The sequence below is a fragment of the Pezoporus occidentalis genome, unplaced genomic scaffold (genome assembly GCF_034315485.1).
Source record: "Pezoporus occidentalis ecotype Australia unplaced genomic scaffold, CSIRO_AGI_Poc_V1 ctg91, whole genome shotgun sequence".
NCBI classification, from domain to species: domain Eukaryota; kingdom Metazoa; phylum Chordata; class Aves; order Psittaciformes; family Psittacidae; genus Pezoporus; species Pezoporus occidentalis.
The window spans coordinates 2,101,314-2,128,705 of record NW_026916273.1 but is presented as its reverse complement, the minus strand read 5'-3'; the positions used below and the strand labels follow the sequence as shown (position 1 = coordinate 2,128,705).

The 27,392-nt window shown below is 41.4% G+C and overlaps 2 protein-coding genes across 8 annotated transcripts in view; one reads left to right on the top strand and one right to left on the bottom strand.

Moving 5' to 3' along the window:
• FABP6 (fatty acid binding protein 6) overlaps positions 1–17,433 on the top strand; it is a 56,588-nt gene extending 39,155 nt beyond the window's left edge. For 4 of the 7 annotated variants that reach the window (XR_009962112.1, XR_009962116.1, XR_009962111.1 and 1 more), the window contains one exon: positions 6,432–6,961. The gene's annotated coding sequence lies outside the window, so the exon portion shown is untranslated. Of the gene's footprint in view, positions 1–6,431; positions 6,962–14,012; positions 14,096–15,061; positions 15,632–17,367 lie in introns of those variants that run through there. The other 3 variants (XR_009962113.1, XR_009962115.1, XR_009962114.1) reach the window with 3 other exon arrangements.
• Positions 428–22,271, bottom strand: CCNJL (cyclin J like). The gene is made up of 6 exons (XM_062605317.1): positions 22,199–22,271; positions 21,870–21,976; positions 12,068–12,278; positions 4,546–4,845; positions 3,580–3,739; positions 428–2,545 (listed from the first exon to the last, which is right to left on the bottom strand). Exons 2-6 carry the CDS (start codon positions 21,930–21,932, stop codon positions 2,095–2,097), a joined length of 1,185 nt encoding a protein of 394 aa, XP_062461301.1. The 5' UTR covers positions 21,933–21,976; positions 22,199–22,271; the 3' UTR covers positions 428–2,094.
• Positions 22,272–27,392: the final 5,121 nt, after the last annotated feature.

The window sequence follows — 27,392 nt, the reverse complement described above, 5'->3', positions numbered from 1 at the left end:
TCTCCACCTTGTCTCTGCACATTTTCTGCCTTTCTTGTGCAGTGACCAAATATCCTGATCTGTCTAATCTTTCACAATTTATTTTTTAGCAAGGTCTTTCCATCACAGGTCTTACCACTCTTCTATAAAACATTATGACTGCTCAGATCAATTATTTTGAAGGTATAGACATGTACTTTTTACTAGCTGTTAAAAGCTAAGGAGAAACCACAAAAGGAAGAGGGTACTTCAGCTGTGTGGTGTGTTTATTAGAAACTTTTACTGGGAACTTAGCAAGTATTTTCACCATTAAGCACAATGGCAGTCCAAAGTATAACACTGCACATGATGCAAAAACTATAAGGGTGACGGAAACCTCCCCCCCAACAGTACTTCCATGTGTATGTTGTTCTTTATGACTCTTGAAAGACAAAAGCACACACTGAAGTCTTCTGAAAATAAAGTTTAATATAAATATAAAGCTAACAGAATAAAAGACAAAGTTCTCTAAAGTTCTAGAGTATTTCTGATGAGTACTGCCTCCTCAGTTATAGTTTGCATTTAAAAAAAATCAAGAAGATTGCTCTAGCCTGCTGAATGGAAGAAATTATTAGCTTGATACCAGTTGTGTTCTTGGAACATAGTACACAAACACATGTTAGCATGCAGGCTCATTTTCCCCTTCCACCTTAAAACACCATTAAAAGCAAGTCTCTAAAAATATAATTTAAAACAGCACTATGGGACACAAGGTGAAAAAAATGCCCCAAGTCAGTAAAAGCATATTGCACATTTCGTGTATTGCTGTCCTGAGAACCTTCAGAGAGAAGGCAACCCAAGAGTACTGCCTTCAAACAAACAAACTTACAGTAGGTTGCATATATCAAAACTAAAGGTTCACATTTGCAGAAGTCCATTTCTTGTAAAAATATAAATTACCATAAAAGCCTCTACAGTTTTCTGAACTATGAGCCCTGGTTTCAGTTGAGAAAGAACCCTCTGGATACATGACAGTAGATGTGCATCTCATTGCAAAGCTGCAACAGGATCTTCAATTTACCAGCTACATTTTCCAAGAGAATGCAAAGTTGGTATTGAAAAAACTGAGTCAGCACTGCAGTCAAACTCTCATTTCACAGTAAAGTTAACCAGTTCCCCACCTTTGCCCCATTAACACCAGTTCTTCTGTCCTGAGTCCAAGCTACTGCTAGAAGTCATTGAGCCCAAAAGATAAAATAACTGAAGGCCATGAACCTTTTAAGAGGTTTTCCAGGAGGATTTCTTCAAGTAACATTAAATCCCTGATAAAGCTCATGAACAATTTTATTAAGAATAATCTCCAGTCTCAAAAGCAGCAGCATGTTAAAGATGTAAGAGATGATTTAAAGTTTTGGTTTTGTTTCTAAAATGCTTGAAGGCAGAGTGATGTTCTGTTCAGCAGCACCATGTTCAGATTCCAGGAGAATTTCAAGTCAAAAATTATTTGATAGTCTTCTGGCCAGTTTTTCTTTTTTTCCTTTTATTCTAAAGTCTTACTCCTGAACTATCACTCCTGATCAAAGGAAATAGAAAGTGTTCTACATATAGATTTCTGCATAAACAAAGTTCACATTTAACTGATGCCAATTTCAGTATATTTTAGTAAAAGCTTCCAGTAGTATAAGCTGCCAGTGTTCAAAGCAACGCATCACTAGGAGAGATAGTACTCCATGTTTTCCAACAACAGCTTTTAGATAACATTGCTAGTTGGCCATAAATTCAACATATAGTCCAGCCTGAAATAACTCTTCAACACAAGTTTTCAGATAACTCTATTGAGTCACTAACTGAAAATCAGAAGGAAGTAATCTCCAGAGTCCCACACAGATGCCTCTCAAGGTGACATTGAGTGAGATATATTGACAGATTTCTATTTCTCTCTCTCATTAAAAGCCAAAGCTACAAGCCTTGGCAGAAAGGCATCAGGTTCCAGTCATCAGTGGATTCGTATCAACATTGTCTGAATGGGCAAGTCATAAGGATGCTGTTTCTCTATGGTTTTAATTCAGATTCACGTCTTGTATCAGAGTCTCTTCTTCAGCTTCTATTCATAAGACCTTTTTCTCCTGTCAGTATTTACCAGTCAAAACACCCAGCTGCATATGAATGATTATCACTGAAGTAACTACTGCCACAAACCATGGAAATGCAGTGTCCGCTCTCTGTTCCAAATGCCACCTGCACGGCAAAGGGTGTCTGGATGGGCAGAGCCTGGGCAGGTGGCTGAAGGCTGGGCTGAAGAGCTGTGTAGGAGTGCAGGGAGCTGTCAGTGCTCCCAGCAAGCAGACCACTGGGCCTGTGGGCCTGCTGTAAAGATTCACGATAAGCTGAGCACAGATCTTGTACTGGCCACTGGAACTGGGAAAACGTAGCTGAATGCTGTGTTAAAGGGTGGTAACTAGATTGCTGGAAGAGAACTTGAGTAGTAGCTTGGTAACTCAGATTTCCCACTGCTTCCTGTTCTTGATGTTGAATTGTTACTTGCTTTTTTACATTATTGGCTTCATTGACGTCATTCTCATAATACCTGAAACAAATTATAAGTAGGATTTATTAAAAAGAACTTCATAGAGGCTGCATATATGCCAAAGTGTTCACCAGTTGGGCTACATTATCAGCTTTTTTGCCCTAGGTGTATATTGTGACCCTAGTTGCTTTCACAATTAATTTCTAATTATCCTGCTGCAATCTTCACACACAACAGGTCTATGGATTATTTTGCATCACAAGTATGTTTTTACTGATGGACTGGCTGTCTTGGAATCTTAAGTCCACAACACAGAGAAATTTGAAATAGTATTTGCAGAGTATTAAAGTGCATATCTATAAAGGAACAATGCAAATTCCAACTGGATATTAGAAAGAAACATTTTCACACTTGTGGCTATCACGAGAATGATGATGCACTGCAGCCAGTGGCCCTGAGAGGTTAGGAAGTCTCTGTCCTTGGAAACAGCCAAAATTTGACTAGACAACATCCCAAGCTGTCTGATTTATTTAACTTCAGTTGGCCCTGCTTTTAGTAGGAATTCAGAAGGTCCACCATCACTCCCAGCCTAAACAGAAAATTTTAAAAGCCAAATAGAATGATTAAGACTGTATGTGCTCACATACCAGAGCAGTATTGATGCATCACAGTCATGTCCTTTACTAGAGAAAAAGCAAAGAACAGTTCTGAAATGTCTCCCTAGTGTATTGTTGGAGATACACTGGTGTGTCTCTGCAGCAGGTGTATTGTGGGTACAATAAGAAAACAAAGGGAAAAAATATTTCATCAACCATCTCTAAAACCTTCCATCCAACCACACAGACAACCAGTAGAACATAATAAACACTAAACTGTGCACACTGTTCTGCATTGTAATTATTGTTAAATACAATATTTAGTAAAAGTGACCTGATTTTTAATCTTTTATTCCTCTCCCCAAACTGAAGATGGAGACTACTAATGTAATATTGTACTATCTTAATTCTAGCCAAACAATTACTTAAAGAAAATAAAAATAAAACAACATCTTAACATCTTCTTAAAAGCACAAACAGGTTTTGTTCCTTTCTTACATGAGCATCATCTCAATGCACGGGGCAAGATGTTCCAAGGAATAGCATGTTAGCCATTCAAGATGCATTGTCCAGACAGGAGAAACCTGCATACAGATACGTGCAGCACAAACACAAGCTGCAGCAATCAGAGATGGACGAAAATGGAGGAAAGTGGGATCTACAAAAGAAAAACCAAAACCAAGAATTATACTCCTGCTCATCACTGAAGGGAACACAGTATACATGGCAAAACAGGACAAAATTACACCCACAACTTTGTTCCACACATCTCAAAGTATTAACTCATGACCAGAAAAAGCCTCTCAAAACTGGATGAAGCTTTCCTGAAGATCTCTGTGCTACTTGTTCGTAACTATTATCAAGGCTTCAGTAAGTTTTTATTTCAGAAAAGGCCACAAAATAGACTTTGCTGAAATTTGTAGACTGGTCTCAGCTGAACCACAGTTTGGTACTGGCAATTACACACAATATTAGTGTTGAACCCAGCCTATGAGGATGCTGTAGTTCACTGGCTCTCACATGGGCAGATATTAGAAGCGATGCTACAGATAAAATCATTAAAAGCCCCATTATTCTAAATATGTCTTGCAGCACAGGACCCTGTAAAAAATATCATTTAAAAAGATTCATATATTGAACTGCATATCATATCTGCAACTGACAGTAGTTCACAGTCTGTGGCAGACCTAAACTTAGACCCCATTTCTGAGAGCCTCATCAAATAGTGTTCTAAGCTGAAGGAAAAACTTGATCCCACCTAGAGATTTCTGAAGAGACAAGACACTTGCACACAAACAAGGGTCACCTCCCATTTGCCATCTGAAATAACTGCAAAGAGAAGCCATTTTGCACAGATAACTTTGTGCAATCCACATTATGACAAGTTTTAAAGCCTTTATCTCTTTCAGACTTTTGCCTTTTGCCTAATGGAAGATCATTCTAGCACAAAACTAATCCTCCTACCTTGCACTGAGAAATCAAGGAAATAATATGCATATTTCTCCAGAAAGTCTTTGGCTTCAGTTGGCGAGGTGATGGGCCAGCCATTGTAAAGTTCATTCTCTCCAATAGACATGTAGAGGTAGTAGTCAATGTAGTGTGCTGGTGTTGGCATACAGAGGTTCCAGTCGAAGATTTCCAAAAGCAGTAATTCTATCGCAAGCAAATCTTGCTTGTTTAATACCACATTCACTTTGCACATGTACGCCAGGTTATTTAAGAGCTCCAACTTTGGAACTTTATCTTCTCTATCTTCAAATTTACCTGCCAGAAGAGATGGTTTTCAGGTAAGATTTATCATTATGATTGAGCATCCAAAAGCCAGTAAAGAACACTCCCAGAAAGTCTAATGATAAAAGGTGCTTTTTAAAGAATGGTGAGAAAGTACAGTGACACAAGAAAGGCAACAGACTAGCCAATGTATTCCTAATATCCTTTTTACAGTTTTGTTTTTGTTGGTATACTATCAGTGACAAACCCAGGATTATAAACACATTAGGATTACAGACAGTTTTGCTGACAATAAATGGAAGCAATCTGCTGAGGGGTATTCAGTCAAGTGTGTAGAAAGTAAGCAGCATGGGGAAAATACAGCAAAGGAAGATCTAATATTGAGAGAAAAAAGCTCCTTTGGGTATAAAAGCTAAATGCACATGCTACAAAAAGGAAGACATTAAAAACCCCTGGGCAACACCACCTTTGCCCTTGCTGCTTCAGAATTTCTCTTTGTTCCTTCCTGTCTTGGGGGGCCTCATTAACTAAGGTCACTGAATGGCTAGGAGAAGTACACTGTAACCAAGTGATTAACATAAATAATTCCTACAGGGTTAGGAGAGAGCATACATTTTCAGCCAAGACAGCTGAGCAAAGCTCCACCTTCTTCTAAACTGTATTTACCAGCCTACTGAAACAGCAGTAGCCTCTAGAATGACTCAATTTTCAGCAGTAAGTACAAAATGCAGTCATTTTGTACAGAAAACCAGGATCTTGCTCTATTTCATAAAAAGCATCCTCCTTTCATAAAAAGTGTCCAATAGATCTAGTCCTGGGAGTCAAATCCGCTGAGAAATACAGCAACAGTGTTACTCTGCTACAAACTTAAAACAATAAAATCTTGTTAAATTCACAGTTACTTTTTAACCAAGCTGATAAAGACCTATCTACCAGACTCTCCTTGTTCAAGAGCTAGCAACTATCGACCACCACTAGTTAATTTCCACTGCACCTTAAAGAACATCCCTGCTGAAAAACCCAAACCCATAGCTGCTTAAGAGTACTCTGCAGTTACTTTTCCTTTTTGTTCTTGAGGGCATATATTCCACAATTGATTCTTGTTTCAGTTGTCCTTTTGCTGCCTCTGTAAGAGTGCTCCTTTACCAACATAGACCAAGTGACAAGATATCGGCATGTCATATGGCTTCAGTGTCTTGTCAAATCTAAGTGACTCAGTATTGCACTAGAAAATTGTTTTTAAAAGATGTTCCTAACCGTTTGAGATAGCAATTCCATCCAAACTGTTTCCAGTGTATTAAAACTGACCATTTTCTGTACTCCTAGCAGCTTGAATGTCTTTTTAACACATTCAAAAGTGGATATGAAATACATTATAAGTGTAGTATGGCAGCACCTCACCATAAAAGAGCAGAACAATAGCAATGAAAAACAAAATTCATCCATCATATTAAGTACAATACAAAAGGGTTGTGGGCATACTGTCAGTGAAAAAGCCCTTGAAATTCAGGAGTCTGTATATGTGTTCATGAATCTCCTTGTTACCTAAACTTAGAAGTGTTTAAGAAAAATTAAATTTGAGAGGAAAGTTAACCCTTTGTTCTCCTCCTTCCCCCCAGGTGATGTCAGCCTGGTACAGAAATTTAATGAGTATGCTAGTGGAAGTAGGAGAAATCACTGCATGCCCAGAAAACTACAGACAGGATCTGTCATTCTGGCTCCTGTAAGGTCTGTAAGCTCCTTTCTTCCCACTCAATTTTGGAAATTTCAAAAGGTCAAACTATAGTCTGGAGAGCAGCACAATAGTGTTAGGAAGGTATCATACTAACAAAGGACAGAGCTATTGACTGGAAAATTCTTCTTTTTAACTTTCCACCTTGATCTAAAACACTTCGTTTCCAAGTTTATCAAACCCCTTCCTCACCTATTTTGAATTGAAATCTAGAGAGGACACCAAAGTTATTTCATGCCATCAGACCAAACAGGTCAGAGGCAAGCTGGCCATGAGCAAGTTGGAGATGTTTTTTAAAATGCAGTGTGACTTTTTCCAGTTCCCCAGTTTCCCTAATTTAAGGATATCAAAATATAGCATTCCTATTTTTGTTCCTTCAGTTGCAGCAGTAACTGAGGTTCTATGCACAGCGTATTTATGCTGAGAGAACCAGGACCTCCAACACAATCGCTGCAAGAGTATTAAAGGCTCAGCCAAGACAGTTTCAAGTTTAATACTGACCAAACAAATAACACTGACTTGTTTAATCAACATCACATTTTGGGAAGAAAACCAAAGCTGTCTCACCTAAATTATCACCTGGAGTCTGTCCTTTGAAGTCATTTGCATGCTTTTGAAATGCCACCATAGACACCTCAAATTAAAAGTTTGGTCTTGTGTTCTGGGGTTTGGTTACTGGTAAAACCATTTAGTTGTCACTATTGTCACCTCAAAAAGTTTTTCTTTGAGGTAACAATTATCAGCCTTTAAAGCAATGCTTAATTTAAGAAATATGTGGATGCTGCAAATTTTTATACAAGGAAACTTACTGAGGTCAATAGGGTAAATAAAATAAGATGAACCTGTAACATATGTTTACATTTATGAGAAACTTTTTTGTAAAAATCTAAATAAATGGGGGCAGAATGGAACATTTTTAATGTGTGTAATACCACTGTGATTAATGATAACAAGGTATTTCCAAGTTACTTTAGATGATGTTCTGTCCCACTCCAAATTCTACAATCAGATGCTCCCCAGAATAAAAAAAAGTGAGTGCTTTTTGTGTTACACATTCACACTTTTCTTTTGATGAATGAAAGCCAGAGCAAGTCCTGTTGTCAAGGGGACAAGGCTGAAACTATAAAGAAGTGCATTTCATTAGCACATTTGTCACATTATCAGAACAGCCTATCAATCCATGCCAGCTTTTCTCTAAGAAAAAATAAAGGTCTTAGAGAAGCATCACTCCTATCAAATATACCCTGAAGAACTGCTTCATCCACTGCAGCAGGCAACTGGATGGAGCAGTCACAATGTAAATCTTGCTACACAGCAGCAGTTCAGACTGATTGCTACTGGTTGGGTAGATGATCTTCCTGGGGTTTTACATGGGCAGCAAAACAAAGGCAGGACATGCAGGCAATTTCTTTTATTACATTTTCAGAGTCCTTGAGAAGACAAAGGAACAAAAAAGACTGCCAATTTAAAGATTCACTAAAGTGTAAATATGTTTTGTCCCATACACAATTAAAATCAATCCCAAAGAAGCATAAACCAGTCAAACCCATCTAGCCCAGCATGAAGAAAAGACCTGTGGCTGCTTGTGCAGCTAAAGGCCTACTTTTCTTTATTCCTACACTGTTACAGAAGGTGGTAAACCAAACTTCTGAGACTCTCTCCCAGGCTGCACCCAGACACAAACACAGCTTCTAAATGTCCTCTAAGCAAGGGAAGGAAGAGAGAGGCTATTTTAGAGATGCCTTACTACAGTAAAGTTTAATTAATCAAGAAAATATTCTGTACATGTTACGTCAACAGGGAAATAAAAACAATAATTAAGAGCACAGACTAAGTTTTACACTCATCTATATCCTGTACTGACACCCATTATTATCTTTTATTGAAAAGAAGTAGCTCAGCTGTCTTTGTCACAACAGCTACCTGCTTAAGAAATGGAGACAAGGAACAATAGAGAATGGATGAGAAAACACAGTCAAACAGGAAAGCTGCCTGATGGCTGACAAGAGCTCCACATAGTTAATGAGGAATTAGGCAATAAAGGATTACCCATGCCCTAAACTGAGCCCACTTAGCACGGACATCTTTTCTTGCTCTAATTGGTTTTACTGTCCCGAGTTAATTCAGCTGCTGAAATCCACTGGCAGACTAAGGAGCTGAGCAAAATAAAGCCAGGAAAACCGTAAGAAATACCCAAGTACTCTGTGAGGCAATGCAGCACTGGATGTGCTGAGCAGTAAACCAGCTTTGCTTAAATCAATACATTTAAAAACTGTTTTCATGTCTCCATAGCAGCAGAAGCCTCTTGAGGAAGAAGGGCCATAAAAACTAAAATTGCTGGAACATTCAGTGCCAATGAATGGCTGAGATGTTGCTTTTATCAGGTACAGAAGCACCTGCTGCTGAAGGGGGTTAGCTCTTCAGGAAAGAAAGGAACAGGTTTCAAGACCCAGCTAGGATTTTACAGCAACAAGCAAAAGCTGCACTGCTTTAACTATACTGATACACCATAACTGTACAGTCTCTGTATAGTACAGTTAGAAAACTCACAGAAAAAACAATTGCAGTGGTTTAAGACTTACTGTCCAGGTGCTTGCTTTCTCCCCAGAGTTTACTGCTCCTGCAGCTGGGCCATCTGAATTGATTGTGTCAGTGCAACTCATCTACTCTGGGGCAGCTGGTTTGCACAGCTTTCAGCAGGCAACTTGAGTCAAGCAGCACTAAAGCAGATGGGCTATCTTTACACAATCCCTTTTTCTAACAGGACGCTTAGGGCCAGAGCACCTTAATATCGCTATCATTTTCTGTAATAAATTGCCCAATGAAGATGCAGTTTACAACCTGCTGCTGCTCAGCAGTGCCCCTCTACAAGGATCTGCCTTCTCAGCTGCCTGGTGAGGCAAACTGAAAGCTCCTCAATTCCCTTCAAAGTGTTAGTTAACCTAGATCAATCCATCTACTGACAGCATCAGACAGATGATTTTGTCTGGAAAAATAAATCAGAGCTTACTAAAAGCACTGGGGTGCTCTGGGGGAAAAGGAAAGTAGTTAACATTTTTTAGTCACTTATAGGAGCATCTATCTATAGCCTGATGCAGAGACAGAGTCCTGGCTTCTGTGCAGGTGTACTGGTAACTATCCTGGCTCTAGATCCAGCTGGCTTGGCTGAAGACCACCAGTCCCAGCTGTCCAACATTACTTTTCACCAAAAACCAGCATCTCTCCTTTTGAACAATTAAAATCACTGGACTTCACTAATGATCTTGCGGCAGCAGGAACCTACAACCTCTTATATTACCACAGTGGACCTCCAAAGGAGGTTCTCCGTCTCTAGTCATGTACCTAGCCAAAACATTCACATGGACAGGTCTTTCTGTGTTACAGAAAGATGTTCAGTTTATGATTCTGATTTAGATCATAAAGTTTCCCTTAGTGCAAGTGAAAGAGATGGGCTATTCTAAATGCATTCCTAAAGTAACTGTGACATCAATTTTTCCAGCAACTTTTCCTTCCCTCCCCAAATAGCACTTAGTTCACTGTGAACAATTTTTACCATTCTTTTTCAGAATTGATTGAGAGGAAATAACAACCACTGATGACATTAGTAAACTTCAAAGCTTTTATAGCTGTTGTGAGGAGCTAAACTATCTGGAAGGAATTGCCAGAAGCCTTCTATTATTATGGTGTGCATGCATTGCAAAGAAACATACATCTTCTGGCTAGTGAGTAACTGAATGATATGAGGGACACACCATCCACATTCCTCTCAACTGCAGCAAGTCCAGGCTGAACATTACTTGGCTGCTAGTGCAATTTGTTTGCAACAGTATTAACTTCTCAGCCCCTCCCAGTTATTACCCAAGTGGGAAACACTATCATCATCCAGTTTCCCTGGCTGGGGAAACTGATGACCCAGTCAAAATGGGAAAAATTAGAAATTAGCCCAGCTAACTAAAGGACATCTAGCAGAATGCTACATTCTCCATCATGACAGCACTGCTGTTGTATGCTATCAAAAATAGGTGATGACAATGTCCGTAGGTAAAGGAAAAGAGACGAGTGTTTGAAATCCTTTAGATCCAGAACAGAAGCAACAAGCTTCAAAGCAAAACACAAGTTTACAACAATTTTTAAACTTAAGAATAGTCTTCACTTAGAAGTTTGCTGCTTCTATTTCAAAAGTTGTGTCTAAAAGCTTCTCTATTATGCCTCTCCCACCCCCAAAGCAACCCATACTTACAATAATTAGTGGGAATAAGAATCTTGCCTCTAACTACACCCCATCTTGCTTGTGGCCTGCACACTAACCTTAACAACCTGTTTTTTTCTAAGGAAGCAATCAGGAAGAAAACCCAGAGTTTCTCAAAACATGTTTATAACAATTACTCAAAGACAGTCTGTATCAAACAGTCATTTTGATATTATGTATATACCACAACTATTATTGGGGTTTTTTTTTGCCCTCTACAGTAAAGGTGTATTTTTTTTCAGGACTACAAGTCTCTTGCAACACAGCCTGCAGAGCACTTTTGCTGCAATCCTCTGCTGAAAAACCATGCCACTTCCTACAGTAATGTTTTACAGGAAGGTCTAATTACTGCACTTGCACTAACAGGCAATGAACTAGTTTTACTCTTCTTTGCTACAGTGAGAACTTCTAAGGTGACTTCAGGTTGGTACTTCTGACTTACTCAGAATCTTTTACTCCAAAACATTAATTTTGAAACTAATAAATTAAACATAGGAATTCCCACTTATTGTAGAGTGGTTTTTCTTGACTTGCATCACTTTGAACTACACATACCAAAAAAGAACATTATGATGGCCCAGGCAGTAAAAACAGAGCTTACTATGCTCCCAAAAGTCTCCAGGCTGAGCCCTACTAGCATTTTAAACCTTACCTATACAAGTTAATGAGGAGTTAATTTTGTGCAAAGCTGCTTTGGTTCAACTGTCAATGTTTTGTTTCTACATGTTGGTAGAAAAGCTGCCTTTACAGTAGTTGATCTTTTCCCCTTCCTGTAAGGGACGATTTTATTCCAAATCAAGATGTATACATGCTACTGCATTGCTCTGATCTTAGTTTTAGAAAGACTCTCACACTCTTTAGTTCACTAGACACAGGCTTGCTCTTTTAAGCAAATTGCTTTCCCCCTCACCCCCAACAGGCAGAAGTTACAAAACATTTCCCTCTAGTATTATCATAGGGCAGTTTGTGAACTTCCTTTTCCTTCACAGTTGCATAGAGATGGCCTTAAGTTGCATTTTACTTCAGTTATTTACATAATGAAAGTCTTGACAGCTTTTTTGCTTCTTTTAAAATCCTTGAATATAGATGTGTAGCACAAGTTATGCAGTTGAGCCAAGCTTATTAACAGACTGCTTTATGCCTTGATTTGAACTTCATTAGGCTTTACCCTAAGTAGGTGAAAGCTGTTAACACAGAGAAAACAGTACATGATATATGAGGAAAACAACCATCTGCTCAAAAGAAAAAGCCTTAATAGACAGCAGCCAACTTACTTGCTAGGCGAAGACAGAAAAATGAAATTATGTAGAGTTGCTGGGCAGTCACATCATAGCGATCCATGAAGAGGTCCAGTAGATAGATAGCGAGATGCCGGGCTGTAGGGCAGAGGTTGCAATGGTTGCTGAGCACAGTCAAGACATCAACGAAGTATCGGCGCATCCCAATCTGTGGTGAACGAGCCTTGTACACAGGCAATTTAAGTTCCTATAGGGAAAAAAAATAGGAAGAAAGGTACTGAAACAGAAAGCATTTCAGTGTCTGGAATCCCAAACCAACACCCACCACCTGCTATGGCAAATGCTTAGCAGCTACAACACTGATTGACACAGAAATCAGGGCTGGATTACCGCATGTTTTGACAGTCAGTTAACTTCTAATACTTTGGTCATCCACACGCTTTCCTCACCAGCATTAATCATATGGGCAAACACTGTAGTTTGACCCAGGAACAACTTGCTGTTGCTTTCTACAGAACACCAAACTTCTTGGCCATCTTAAAGGATTCCTTTTTAACTTTGTTCACCCCAATTAGGTTGTTACATAGACTTTTAAGAGTTTCATTAAGCAAGAAGGGCAGGATATGTTTCCCTGATACTGACCCCTCCTCAGCTGCCCAAGTTACTAATATTTAAGAATTTCACATTGTATGTGGCTACAGCAAGCAACAATGAACAAAATGGGAGAATGATTAGACTTTCATCATTATAGCAAGTTCCAGTATTTTCTGTAGTAACCTCTTTCAGCATTTAAAGAGCTAATTATTAAACTGAGACTGTATTTCACATACAATATATGAATTTTCATTTCCAAGGGAGAATTACATAAGTTTATGGTCTACCTATGCTAGCTCTTCACCTGCAAGTGTTTTTACACACAGATTTGTAGCCACTACACAAAGGGTAGCTTAAGGGTGGGAGTGAAGTTGCTTGGGAATACCTGTAACAGGCTAAAACCATTTTCTCTCTTTAGACATGGTCTAATACTAATGCAGTTACCATGGCCAGACTTGAATTAAAATGGGCTGAACACCATGTTGATAGGCATGGATTAGAAAAATACCCTTTCAGCAAGGTGTACATCTCAAGAATTTATCAAGGTAATACATAATTTTTGCATTACCTATATTTGAAAATAAATCAGAAGTAGTACAGTGCAGCAGGATAGAAGTGGTTTATAATGGAATACAAAGCTGCACATAGCAGTTAATTCTACTACGTAAGTAAGGTATTTTTTCAATCAAGTGCTGGGAAGAAGTATCTGCACTGGCTACCCCAATACAGGAGTAAGAGGCAGCACCTTGCACATCTGGCACGGTGGCTGCCCACACTCCTTTCATCCCCTGGAAGGAGGCATTCCACAAGGAGGTTCAACTTATCAGGGAAAAATAGCTACACAATCAGACTCAGAGGGGCACACAACTGGAAACCAGGGAGGCTCCCAAACAAGAAGCAGCTTACAAAGACAGCAAGCTGAGTGCTGTTCCAGATGATTGCTTCCCAGGCCTTTTTAAAGAAAGTCAGTGAAAAACACATTTCGGACTGAACAGACACATGCTGTGGACAGGCAAACAGCCCTTTGAAACCTGGGACAGCCTGCTCTGGGGGATTAGAAAGAAATCGCCCACCAGTAACAATTTATAAAGCAGGGAGACAATGGGACATGTTCCCCCCACTGTTTTATACCCAGAAAAACCCCATAAATTTGATTTTTCAACTGCCTTATGTACAGAGATTTCAATCCATCAGTGCAAGTGACATATACAGTTTCAGAGCAGGAATTCATAGCATACCAATAACAAATGTTCTGGCAGAAATGGTTTAAAGCTCAGTGCTTACATCAGTTAAAATAGCTGCATTGTTTTTAACTATATCTATACAAATCACAAGCTAAAGTAAGATCAGGTGGCAATTCTACCTCTGGCATATTTTGTTCTTCTAGGTGACTGGTAGGAGCTTCAAGTTTCATTTTCTGAGATGTTTTTCCTGTTTCAACAGCTAAGTCTCCCAGCAAAATTATGCCATACACCAGGGCCAGCATACATATTTATTGTGATATTTGATTTTTAGACCGTAACAATACATAACCAGTAGCCCCAGTTATACATGTAGTCAAAAATTCTGACATGTCTCAATGTTACAGTTCAATGGGTGAGCATTAGAGGCTCAGAATTAAAGCAGAGATCCAGAGTTTTGCATCCAAACCCCTGATGCTCAGAAGCCAGAACTACCCCTCCTCAGCCCACTGCACTAGCAAATTCAAAGACCAGTCAAAGCACTGGATTTAAGCCAATAGGATTATTCTGTTACCGGTTTAACAGACATTTACTCCCCTGTAACACATCTGCTTTTTTTTATTTATTTATATATATTTTTTTTTTAACAATCTGTGACTATCAAAGGGCACAAGTGAAAGGCATTTCCATTTTTTTCCACCAAAAAACATGCACATGGGCTTCAGTATAATGAGACCTGACAGCACAGACAAGGTTCAACTTCAGGATTACTGTTTGGAGTATCAGAACCATGTGCTGTGGTTTCTTTCAAGATCAAGTTCACAGGTATTAATTCATCAAGGGTAATTATCTGTGTATAGGCGACAGCCTTGCCCAGCACCATACAGCATGAAGCAGCTAGTAAGTGGTTTAATAAGTCTGCTTTTACACTGTACAGAGCAGCCCTAAATGGCGAGATTTTCTTTTAAAGGAAAGCAAGTAATGAATAGTTTAACAATGCAAGAACTGAACAGCAGGCTTACAGTTATCAGCACTGCTGTGGGTATGTACTTCCTTCCATCACCCCCCTTACCCAGGATTCTTTAGCATAAACTCATCAAGCAAATAATTATTCCTTTGAATTAAAAAAAGCCTTTGCTGCTTTGGGGATAGTGATGCAGAATCAGCAAACACAACTCAAGGGGAAAAAACGAATTAACTTCTGGAGAGCAAGAATAAATCGTTTCAATTACTTACTTTTTGCCACTATCTCCAGGAAAGACCAAGCCTCCTTGTCTGCTGGAACTGCCCTTTCATATGCTGCTTCTGCTTATCTTTGACCTGTTTATCTACTTCAGCAACTTTGCTTTGGGCTACTGAACAATTACCACATTGAAATGCTAAAAGCAGCAACACACATGTCTTGGAAATTACTTGGCCAGCTTTGCTCAATCTGTCGATCAGTGTCTCTCCACAAAAAGCCTCCACAAAGTCAGACCACAGCATTTAAAGGGATCACCACTTAAACTCAAAACATGAAAAATAAGGCTTGGACTGAGAAACAGTGTTAAGGTGAAGACAAATTTTAAGCTGGCTCCTCCTACCAGCTTCAAGACCTGACCTTCCAAAAGAAGGGAGTCAATGTAAACATTTTTAAGTGGTGTAGGGGACAGCAACCACATCTGAAAGCCAGACAGGCTCCAGACATTAGCCATTCATTCTCTGCAGAGACAGCTCACCACCAGTAACCTGACCACTTCAGCTGGCACAATCCATTACCTGAGCTTAGGAGACACGATTTCGTCTGGTCTGGATGGCTTTATAACTGGACTGAGCAAAAGCACTTCAGAATCCATCCCTAAAGGAGGCACTAGGCAACAAGACTAAAGAAAGCTTTTGAGCAACCACAGGAAGGTGAGGCTTTCACTGGCAATTTAATCTAAATGAGCCAAACAGCGATTGAAGTGGAGAGGAAGAAAACTTAACAGGATCACTTCCTCCAGCTCCCTTAAAGCAGCACCTGACTCAGGCCAGTCTATCCAGCACTTAACCTCCTCCGAGTTCCACATCAGGTGGTCTGGTGTTCAATATGGCAAGAAATTCCATGCGTACATTTTTCTCTGTCCAATTTATTTTCACTAAAACTCTTCTCCCACTGGTAACCAGTAATGAACTGACAAGCAGTCAGGAAGAAAAAAAAGCAGTAGAAAGTTAGCAAGTGATATGACATTGTGGTAATAAGGTTCACTAATAACGATCAGCTCTCTGAACAAAAGTGGAATTCATCAAGGTATTTTAGAACGACTCACAGGCTTTTTGACAAGAAAAATGAAACGCAGCAACAAATATGCCTCAGGTTCTGAAATTCAGGGAGCTGTTAACTAAATCTGGTTTTCTACCATGCAGTTTTCTACCAGAGCACTTGGACTTCAGCTGGGATCTGTTCTGTGTCACAGGTCAAACATGCAGCACCTTCTGGCTCCTGCAACAGTTCCAGTTCTCCTTGCTGCCCTCCCTCTCCCAGCACCAGCAGTTCCAGCTGCAGGGTACCAGGGTACCAGCTGCTGCACAGCCAATCTCCAGAGAACTGCATCCTCCGTGGACAGCCAAGTAAATTACCTCAACCTTTCTGGAGCAAAACAAAGCACCTGAGCCAAAGCTCCTCAGTAACAGTAAGGACTATTCATCCAGAAATAACTTGCAATACTCCCCTCCACAGACACAAGCTTCATTTACTAATATGAACTTTATACTTATCTAATTATTATATCTTATTATCTACTTCTGTTTCTGGATACCTCATCAGAATCCAACATATAGCCCCTGCTACCACAGCTCACAAATGTTCACCACTGATCCTAACCCAAAATCTGGAAAAAGAATTTTCCAGCTGATGAAAAAGACACCCAATGAAGTGTAACTTAAGCTTCAACAAGTTCTCCATGATTCTTACTAATCCAGGGGAAAAGTATATGAAACCAAGATACTACTTGTGTGGTGTCAGTACAAGGCACTCAAATTTAAAAGTGCCTTTGCTACGTATTTAAGTCAGAAAAGTAGGAAAAACCATGGTAACTTCGGCAGTCATTTAGCTCTCACTATGTTGCATGCTCTGGAAAAACAGCCTGTACGTGACCTCCACCAGATTCTTAAGAATTCCTATAGCAAGAATAACAGATACTGCAAAGTTGTTGGCATTAGAACAGGAAAAAGAAATGCCTGTAGATGAAAAATAAAGGGAAAGCTTATCTAGCAGGCTATTAACAGTTGTTCTTTGAAAGAGACAAACTCCTTCCTGTTTTGTGTTCTAAGCAAACAGCTTTCCAGCTGTGGGAGAAAGGTGCCAAACTGACCTCTTGGATACAATTATTGCACTACACATAAGAAACCACTAAAAGCTACCTCCTCTAATGTATTATTTATGCAGGCAAGAAGGTGACATGCAAAGAAAAATTCATACTACTTTTTTATGCAGGAGCTTGAAAATTGAAAGCACTCTGCAGGCTGTTTTGCAGTAGGTAGGTAGCATGCAACCAATTTAATACTGCTATTAACATCATGCTGTTCTTCTCCCCTCCACAGAGCCAATCCAGACTGCAGCACTGTGCCTCCCAGTAACAAAATCACACATAGGAAACTTGCTGGTGAGTGCTTCTATGCTTAGCCGAGTGCAGTTTAACTAATTGATCAAAAAGATTAAGAGTTAGTGTGTTTGTGAACAGTCTGATAGTACAGCTGACGCATTTAGCTTTTCCTCAAGATCTGAACTTAGCATAGACACTTATGCTTCAGGAGTACTACTGAGATGTCACACAAAAACCCTGGGGCAAACCAACACACTATTGCAACTGTACCTGAAAACTTCTTGGGCTTGAATCCATTTCACCCTTCAGCACCCTTGCAACAGCCCCAGGCAATTGAAATTTGCAGGAAAGTTGAACTAGTATTGTGCTTGAAAATCAATTACTTTACATGTTCCACTGTGGATTCTTATCAAGCATTTCATTAAGTCCTTCTTACACACTTCAAAGTACTCACAAGCAGCTAATCTGAGAAGGGTCAGAGACAGGAGTGTGAAAATTGAAATTCCAACTTTAAGGAAAAAGAAGAGAGATCATGAATAACCATGTACTTTATTAGGACACCTGTTCCTTTCAGCTTCATGCACATGCTGCCATCTATAACATAAGTAAATTACAGCAAGCAACTAGTAATGCTATTGTTGCTGATTTTCAGAAGCTAGGGGATTTTGTGTGTGTTTTCTGTTAAGTGAACAGATTATGCTTTTGTTGCAGTCTCGGATAAAAAAAAAAATCCTTCTATTAATACACCTCAATGCCTTTTACACCTACTTTCTTTTACAGCTGATTAAAACTGCATCAGAATGCAAGGTTAATGTCTTATCCTATGAAATGAAATAGAAAAGAGCACAAAACCTTTGCATGTCCACAGGTTCTCATCCAGATCTTGTTTTAAAAAGAAAACCCAGAAGCAACACCTACACGACACCCTAATACCTTCCCTCTGCTCAGAATGTCACTGGCTAGTCTGCACCACTCTGCAGTTCAGGCTGTGTCAGAGAGATCTGACTACGTCAAATTAACCATTTAATTAAGCATTGAAGGGGTGACCATTTTTTAAATTAACAAGGACAAGAGTGGACTTCAGAGGCTAAAAGATAACACAGTACTTTGTTACATCAAGACCTTCACGCTATCTGCAAGTTAAGTAAACCAGATGCTTTGGCCCAACTACATGAAGTACAGGGACATGTACTGGATGCAGTGAGAAGGGGGAAGAGGTGGTGTTTTTACTGAACAAAGTTAATAATAAGATCCTGCACTAACAGGAAGATCTAAAACTGCACATTACTTAAGAGCAGTGAAGGCCCCTCACAACAAACCCTCTATGGATTACACTCCTGCTTCAGATGACACTCCAGACAAAGCCAAGGGAAATGTTGCATGTCAAAATAGAATGAAACACATCGTGGTGGTAAACAGCATTTCCTCATTAAGATTTTTAAATCAAGAGGAGGTAGGAGATAGCTGTGGAGGAGCATTCACCTAGAGGAAATCACTCATACATTTCTACCACTTAATGGCAAAGAACTGTTTGCTTCCAGCAGAAACAGGATCAGTTCTCCTCACCTGGCTGAAAGCAACTGCAGACAGTAATTTGGACTGCCTTTAAAAAGGTCAAGTTACAATTTTTAACCTTTTAAATTCACAAGCAACAAGTGTAAAATTTGGCTCTGCTCTGAGAAGCTATGCAAGAGATAAATAAAAGGGAAATGTGGGCAGATTAGCAATTCTCATTAATTGCAGGAAATGAACATATCCTGGAAGGAAACAGCCCAACCTAAGCACAAAAATGGGGCAGGAATAGCAAACAGACATCAGTTTTTTCTGGGATACTCAGATTGCCTTCTACAACAAAGTATTTCCTCGATTTTAAACAATAAGCAAACAAAAAAACCCCATCACTGACTTGTCACTCAGCTTTCCACTCTTATGGAATATTCTGCGCTACTAAAGTGGAGAGAAAAGGTTTGGGCAGATGTTGCAGTAGTCCCACATCCATACAGAGATCTCTGATTTTTGACATGGAAGTCAGCTACCCAGCACAACCAGTACCTTTCCATTATCAGTGATGCAGGGCCACTGGAGAAGTTGCTAAGTACCAGAAAATACCACCACATACACACAGCATAGTTTCTTTGCTTGGTGTGTGTTAGACTCTTCTAGTACAAACACACTGAGTATGCTCCAATTTTTATTTTCCTTCTCAGACATGTTTAATACTCTGGCCTAATCCAGGAGAATATTTAACCTTTCATTTAAAGCCTAAGGATGCATGTAGCACTATTGAAATTTAGGCATTTTGTTCCACTAGGTCTGCACACTCAGTAACTAACACAATACAACCCTGCTAAGCTGAACACTACATGCCAATAATCACAGCACAGATATTTTACTAGTCAGACAATTCAGAGGCTATTAATTTCCTCTGCATTGAGCTAGAGCCTTTGGGAAGTCACAAAGCATCACAGCATCTTTCAGCCTTCTCTGAATGAGAAGTCAGGTATAGCACGCACATTCAGTATCTGCTCTCATGCAGAACATAACCCATCAGATACAGCACACAGCATCTGTCACAAAGGACATCATCTTTCAGTGAGGTTAAGAAGAATTCCCAAATCCAGCTGGGGGAATGAGAGGGATGGCATAACACTTTCTCCAGTTGTTAACATAAAACCTGGGCTGTTTCATGGTAGGCATATTTCTGTATTTGTGTGCCTAAAATATTTTTTGAGGAAAAAGAAAAAAAAACAAAACACCAAAAGTGCTTTTAATGATCCTTCAGTTGTTTTCAGAAAATATTTGCTATTTAAAACAAATTATTTTAAACTGCCTATTTTTACCAGGGACACATGCTGTTCCAGGCTAAGACTCCTCAGCAAGTGTCTTAAACCAGAAAAGTCATTCAGGCTTGAGGGTACCTTTGCCTGAATCTTCTGTACTCTCTCCATTAACATGCTCATACACTAGTAATGCACCAACACACTAATACTCTAGGTTCAGATGCCTCTATTGAAGCTTATTCTGTTCTAATGCAATGGCTACAGGTGTCCCTAAAACTGGTCCATGCTCACAACACTGACTTCAGCACCTCAAAACTACTTATCTTCCTGAAACTTTGTTGAAGGATCCTTTTGAGAAATTCCACAATGCTCTACAGTAAATTCTGACACTTCAGACATCAAAAAAGCAAACCTTGGCAAAAGAAAAATGTACATCACAAGAAGTGAACCAAAGGAGCTTTAAGGCCTGTGATTATTTTTGCTTGATATACTTGCAGTCTGGATTCTCATGTAGTACTTCCTTCAAAAAGAAAAGTCATCCTTACAAGACAGGCAGAATTAGAATTATAATTGTCCAAGCAGAAAGAGTTGTAAAGCTTCCTCAGGGCAGAAAATACCCCCTTTCTGGGGGTCCTTTGAATTCAAACAATTCTTGTCATTTCAGCTGGCCTAGGTTAGTATCCATATACAAAGAACAAGTTTTTGCAATTTAGAGTCAGATGCATCCAAAAGCAGGCTGAAGACTGAAAGTCGATTAAAAAGGTAGTGGGCACACAAAACGAAATAAATAATCAAAGCTGCCTCACACCCTTCTTTTAACACCCCGCCAAGTCGATTTTCAGTTATTCCTCCCTGTACTGAGGAGGACCTGCCTCAGCTGGAGGAGGCGAGATCTAACGGAGCCCCTCGCAGATCCCTAACAACAGTTAACTTACCTGACATAATTTATTGCTAAATGCCTGTAAAGAGAACAAAGGGAACAGAATGTCCAAAGCATAACTTTGCTAGCCTTAACTTTAGCAACTTAAAAGCTATGTCAAGTGCAGGTTGTCAGTATTTGTCGAGGCCTCTCTCTCATGTCACCTCACTAAACAGCACTTCAGAGCTTCTCCGAAGTTCGGAGCCTGCCGAAGGGAACGCGAGAAGCTAACGATCAGCTCGGTGGTACCTGTTTCCCGTACAGGTTCAGCGCACAGCCGCCGGGTTATTCTGCAATATTATTGCAGGGCACTTTGCGGGTTTTCTACTCCACGCGTAAACGATACATGTAACTTCCAGAAAACCCACTACAAGCCCCACTATAGCTGTTTATTCAGCTCTTCTGCAGCCTGCCAAGGAGCAGGATCCCACCTCTTAACTCTAACTCTAGCATTTATCTGTTGGAAAAGAAGCAATGCTCTTTCTCCAGTTCCATAATACACTGATTTTTGACGGGTCAACAGCAACATCCTCTTAGGGTTTAATGCAATCAGTCATCAGCGCCTTCACCAAGTTAACGCTACAGGGAAGTCACAGACGGGTATTTTTAAGTAGCAGCTTTCACAGGTTTGGCTTTGAAAAGGTCTCGAGCAGAGCACAGGGAAGGGCTCGGTGCAAACCTGCCCCTCCGCGACGGGCAGAAGGGGAGCTGCCGACACCGAGCCCAGCCGGGGCCACTCCGGGCCCTGCTCCACGGGCCGGTGGGGCGAGAAGGGGGGGAAGGAACAAAGCGGGATCCAACCTTCATCCTCAGAGCGTGATGGATGTCTGCTGCCAGCTCCTCTTTCCACCACTCCTCCTCCATCCTTTTCTTTCCATCCAAAGGTCTGGAAGAGAAACGGGACCGCTCTGCAGGGAGGGGAAAACAAACCAGACAAATCACCCGAAGCCCCGCGGCCGTTTCCGCCGGCCCTCCCCGCGGCACCAACCGGCCCCGCTATCAGCGCTAACGACTGCTTAACCCTTTGATTTATGCACCACGCCCGGGCCGCCTCCCCAGCCACCCCCCCGGGGCCGGACCGGCGGTCGGGACCTTCTCCCGGCGCTTCGGGAGCGCTGCCGGGCGCGCACCCCTCAGGAGAGCGGTGCTGCTCGGAGGTTTGTTACCCTAACAACCGGCCGGTTGCTCCGCGCAAGGACACGTCCTTCCGCCCCAGCGCCAGCGGCCGTTAGCGGGGGTACACCTGCGCTGTCCCGCGCGGCGGCGGACAGCACGGGGCGGACCAGGGAGCCTCAGGGCGGACCAGAGCCGCCGGAGCGGTGCCCTGGGTCTGTCGCTGTTGGCCGCACCGGAAAAGGCAGTGCACGCAAATCGGCCGCAGAAAATGGAATGTAAAGCGTGTCCCAGTAACGAAGACTCTGAATACTCAATAAATATCCCCAGAGTCAACAGAAGAGATTGACTTTTTCCTTGGCTTATGATTCCCAACACAAGATGCCCTGACTTAAGCTGCCAGAAATCTGTAGACAGAAGTGCTTGCTCATGTCTGAGCATGAGGTTTGGTAGGACTCCCTTTCAGGCCACATGTCAAGGTTTGCCAAGGTCTCACCGTGCCAGAAAACAGCTGTCCTGTGCAGACACTGAGCTGGGACTCAGCTGGGGGTACACTCCCTCACGTTCCCCATGTCACCACGTCTTGTGTCTTTGGAACGGGTTGCATCCCTGTTACGCAGCAGCACACAGCACAGACTACAGCAGGACCCTGCTGTGATGCCACAAAAACTGGAGATGGGCGGGTCACCATCAGAGCTCAGCCTGGCCAAAGCTTCCAGACTGGGCATCAGTCCCTGTGTTGCCCTGGGAGCTCAAGGATGCTCATCCATTCCAAGTTTTAAACCAAAGAGCCCAAGAAACCACCAGGCACTACGGTTCCCAGCCCTCTGAGGAACATCTGTATGGTTCAGTGGATGCTGCAGCAGACTAAACTGAAATTTTCCAACAAGTCATTCTTAGCACTCTGCTTAGCAATTCCAGGTGCCAAAACAATCACCACAGAACCTGCTTTATACCCAAATCTCACTACTGACCCAGGAAGGATGAAAAATGTTCACAAGAAATGTTAGCAGGCCTAGCAACAGCTTTCCCATTTAAAGAGCTATTTTTTCTCTGTTGATTTCCTGAAGGAAAGGAACAACAAAAATCTGCTGCTCCAGTCAAATGTTTGTGTTGATTTTAGTGTTCCTAGGAAAATATTTTTGTGATCAAAGAAAGTTGTTGGCCAGATCTTCCCAGAAGACATACCCTAGTTGTTTATAGTCCCATCTTTGCTGGCTTGGCCCTGCTATAAAAGGCAGGCAGTGAAGTTAAGTGGCAGCAGCTGTTAAGCCTGCAGATAAAAGCTGCCACCAAGTGTCCATCAGAAATAATTTTCCCTTATTTTCTTTTAAGCACATCCTGGAACCCTTAAACAAAGCACTTTGGTGCCTTACATTAAGGCAGAGAAAAAGATATCTTGTCTTTTTCTTAAAACTGAGCATGTGCTTAACTGTTTTGTTGAACAACAGCCAGAGCATTTCTTTACAAGTAGTCTGATCATGGTTCATACAATAATACATCAATTTTCTGTAGCAGCTTTTATATACAAGCCTGATAGCAATAATTCTATTTTTTTACAGTGTAAATCAAACCAGTAATATTATTTGAAAGAAAGTGTGTCAGTTCTTTGAAATCAAATTTCAGTGATATGAACATGGAATAGATTTGCAGAGCCTCATGTCCACGGCATCTGTTGATTTAAAGCTCTTGCATTTCCTAAATCTGAATTAATAAAAAATTATCTTGAGATTCCACGTGAAATAGAAAACTGTTCCATGTGATGTTGGGTTTAACTTTGCAGCCAAAAGACTTTGTTTTTCCAGAACGTGGTCCGTGTGTTTCACTCATTCCATTTGAAAACAAATTCTGATGTATTAGAAGTTTCCTTCAGTAACTGCATTGATATTAAAAGTGAAAACAAATAATGTTTTCCTTTCTGCAGCGTGGCTGTTAGCAGTCTCAAACAGTGTCTTTGATATCATAAAATATTCACAGTAACAAATTAGAGTAGTAATTCTGGACTTGATAAGAGCTCAGACATAGCCTTGAACCTTGGAATTGCTCTATTCCAAAGGAGGGAGTGCCAGCAAGGCCATGGACATAAACCAAGGGATCCAGAGCTGTTTTGATAGTCAAATGAGCAGCACACAGACATTATCATTATCTGGTTGATATTGTGAAAACTGACTGCAGCTATGGTTATCATTTTCATCCAAACAGGATCAGTCAAAAACATCATTAGGTTCTGATATAACAGGTAAAGTTTGGGTTAAAAAACAGTCTTTAGCCACAACAGAACTGTGTTGATTTCATTTTCAAGTGTTTTGAAAGACTGACATAAAGATAAAATTCCCTGGACATTTCAAAAGTAGGTTTGCATAGAGTTTATGTTGACTTCAAGAAGGTTTATGTTATTTTTCATCATTAGCAAGTCAAGGCACAGGGACAGAGTCAGTGAAATTCACCAGTGAAGCTGAATTTGTAAGTTAACAGAATTGTCAATGTTTTCCCTTAAAAACCAGTTTAACTAAGCAAGTTAACATCTTTATCACTAGTGCTACCATTCTGGGTGCTGGGGCAATAAAACTCCTTTTAGGCAGGAAAACTGTCTGAAAACAGCAGAGAATACCAACTGCAAAGTGACCCTAAGTGGCTCATACGGCAAACCCCTATCTTACTGGCCAACATGAAGGGGTCAGAAGACACAGGCAGTCAGTTAAGGAAGCAATGCAGTGGAAATGCAGTGGTGAACAGACAGTCCCATGCACAGAGAGAGGCTGTTGCTGTCTCAACAAGGAGCTGGGCTACTCTTAGTTGAGCCTGGTTAGGAAAAGTGGGCTTTTTAGTCAAGCCTCAGGTGTAACACAAGCAGCATCTGCTCATGCCTGTACACCTGAAAGGGAGACTGTATACATCAGGGGTATACTCCAAGAAGCCACTGGTGCATATATTCACCCCTCTACCCCACCTGCTACCAAAGGCAGAAAGAAACTTCTTTGGCACCCAACAAGGAGGTTGGTGCAAACAGGGACCACTTCATGCCAGCATAGGGCCCAGCACCCCGCAGGGATACTGCTTCTCCTCCCCCAGCTGTGCAACCCAACTTGCTATTACCCAGGTGCCTCCCATTTCACCAGGGCCCCAAAGCTAAATGGTGCTCAGCAACAGCTTGAGCATTATTTAAGCCGATTTGAGTACTCTTGCATAGTGAAGTAGTTTTTTTGTGGATAAGAAGGAGAAGTTTCTTCAATTCTGTTCCTCTGTGTTCTTCCATACTTTCTATTACCCTCTGTTATTTTTGTGCATTTTTGTTACATGGTCTGTCTTACTGAACCCAGTTTTTCTCCTAGGTTGGTTTTCTGCTATGTTTAGAGAGAGATATCAGTGCAAAGCAAGGAGGTGCAGCTTTGAGCAGCAAGAGGTAAGAAGGGCCTTTTCTTCAGCAGCATTAAACTGGAATTATGTGATTTGTGGAGTTGTGCGTAAGTCTGCTTGTCCTGTTCTTCCTAAGAGTCAGCACTGGTGGGGCTGGGCAGGGAGGGCCTGATATACTAGTAAGAAAAACACGCAGGGGAGGATTCTGTGAGCTGTGCCCTCGCTTTGCTGGATTAGGCTTAGTCCAGAACCATTACCAAGCTGATCAGAGGCAGGGGGGTTCTCGCCTCCCACAGATGGCAGGGATGAAGGCAGGGTTGAGAGTAGAGCTGTACCTTCTATATGGGACTCATGGGTTTTGGAGAGCTTCAACCTGCTTTCCTTTGCTGTTAGTAGAAACAAGCTATGTACAATTGTTATTTTCATTTAGACAATGCTACTGGATAAGGACTGTCCTTGGAAACTAATTATTAAGCCTGGCTGGTATGAAGGCTTTAACCCCAGTGAGCTGCTGTTGGGTGTGTAGGCATGCCAGACTAAGACTGAGACAGTGCAAGAAAAGAGCAGTATTACAGATAGCATTTTAGGCTTTAATAAAATATTGTTGCACTTCTGTGTAGCTTAAAGAGCCTGTTTTATTCAAAGACTTTTAAATGGTCACAGTTCCTAGCTCTCTGCTGATGCAGAGTGGTTTGGGTCTTGCCTTGGAACACTGAGAGCCCCAGGGGATGTTCATGAGCCTGTTGCAGCCCAGTAGCCTGAAACATCTGAGCTTTGTCCCTGAGAGCTAACATGAGGCACTAGCCAGCCCCCTCCCTGAATTTCCCCTTGAACCACATTATTCCCTCATCCCTGCTCCTTCCTGCTCTGAGTACTCACTTCCTTCTTCCTTCTCTTAACTAGTGGTTTATGTGTAAATCAGAATCTCCGTGAACATATCCCTCCTTGTTAGAGGCTTTCGCTTCTTGACCTGCATATCAAGCACCGGGGGACATGGCCTTTCCTGCACAGAGCTGCTGTGAGCAGAGAGGAATGTGGGGTTACAGCAATGCATGGAGAGCTGTGTCTCTTGGGATTGTACTGTCCTGAGGTAACTCCAGTTTCTGCTGTTGGATATGTCTTGTTTCAAGTGCAGAAGTAGCCCTTGGCAGTGGAAAGGGACTGCCAGGAGGTGGGACAGTAGGTATGGTGCAGAGAGCCACCAGCATCCATGTAGCCCCAGGGCTGTGTGATGCTATACATTATAATGTGGGCATGGTCCTCAGGGAAGTGGTGCTACTTAGGCAGCACAGCTTCCAGCTGTGACATCACATCATTGCTTTCCAGACACTGTGTACACCATGTCAATGGTTAATGTTAATTTTCCATAGTGAAATATCTCTGTTATTTTCTTTCCATTGCTAGCATTGAAATGTAGGGTTAAAAAACCTCCAAACCCTTGAGGTCCTTTTGTGCAGACCAGCCCTGAAGGGATGGAAAAGGGCTCGGGGGGGGGGGGGGGGGGGGGGGGGGGGGGTGGGGTGGCTTGAGCTAAGCAGTCAGAAGCTGCACCAGGCAGGAGCTGTCCTTGGGTTCATCCAGTGCTGAGCACTTCCCACTCTGCAGATGTTTGTGCAGAGTGCTCAGGCAGCGTGAAATCAGAGTTGTGCCTGAGCTGGAAGAAGTGTAGTGCTGCAAGGAAGTGGGTGTGGATGTGGGATGGAGAAGGCTCTGTGGGAGTCAAGACAAGCTTCTTTAGTAGAGAAACCCTCCTCTGCTTTGGAGGGGACCTGGCCAGGTATGTGTGTTCACAGCTGGGTCCATCCTGGTCTCTGATGAGACACCAGCTGAGCTTTTTCTCTGTGGCAAATTGAA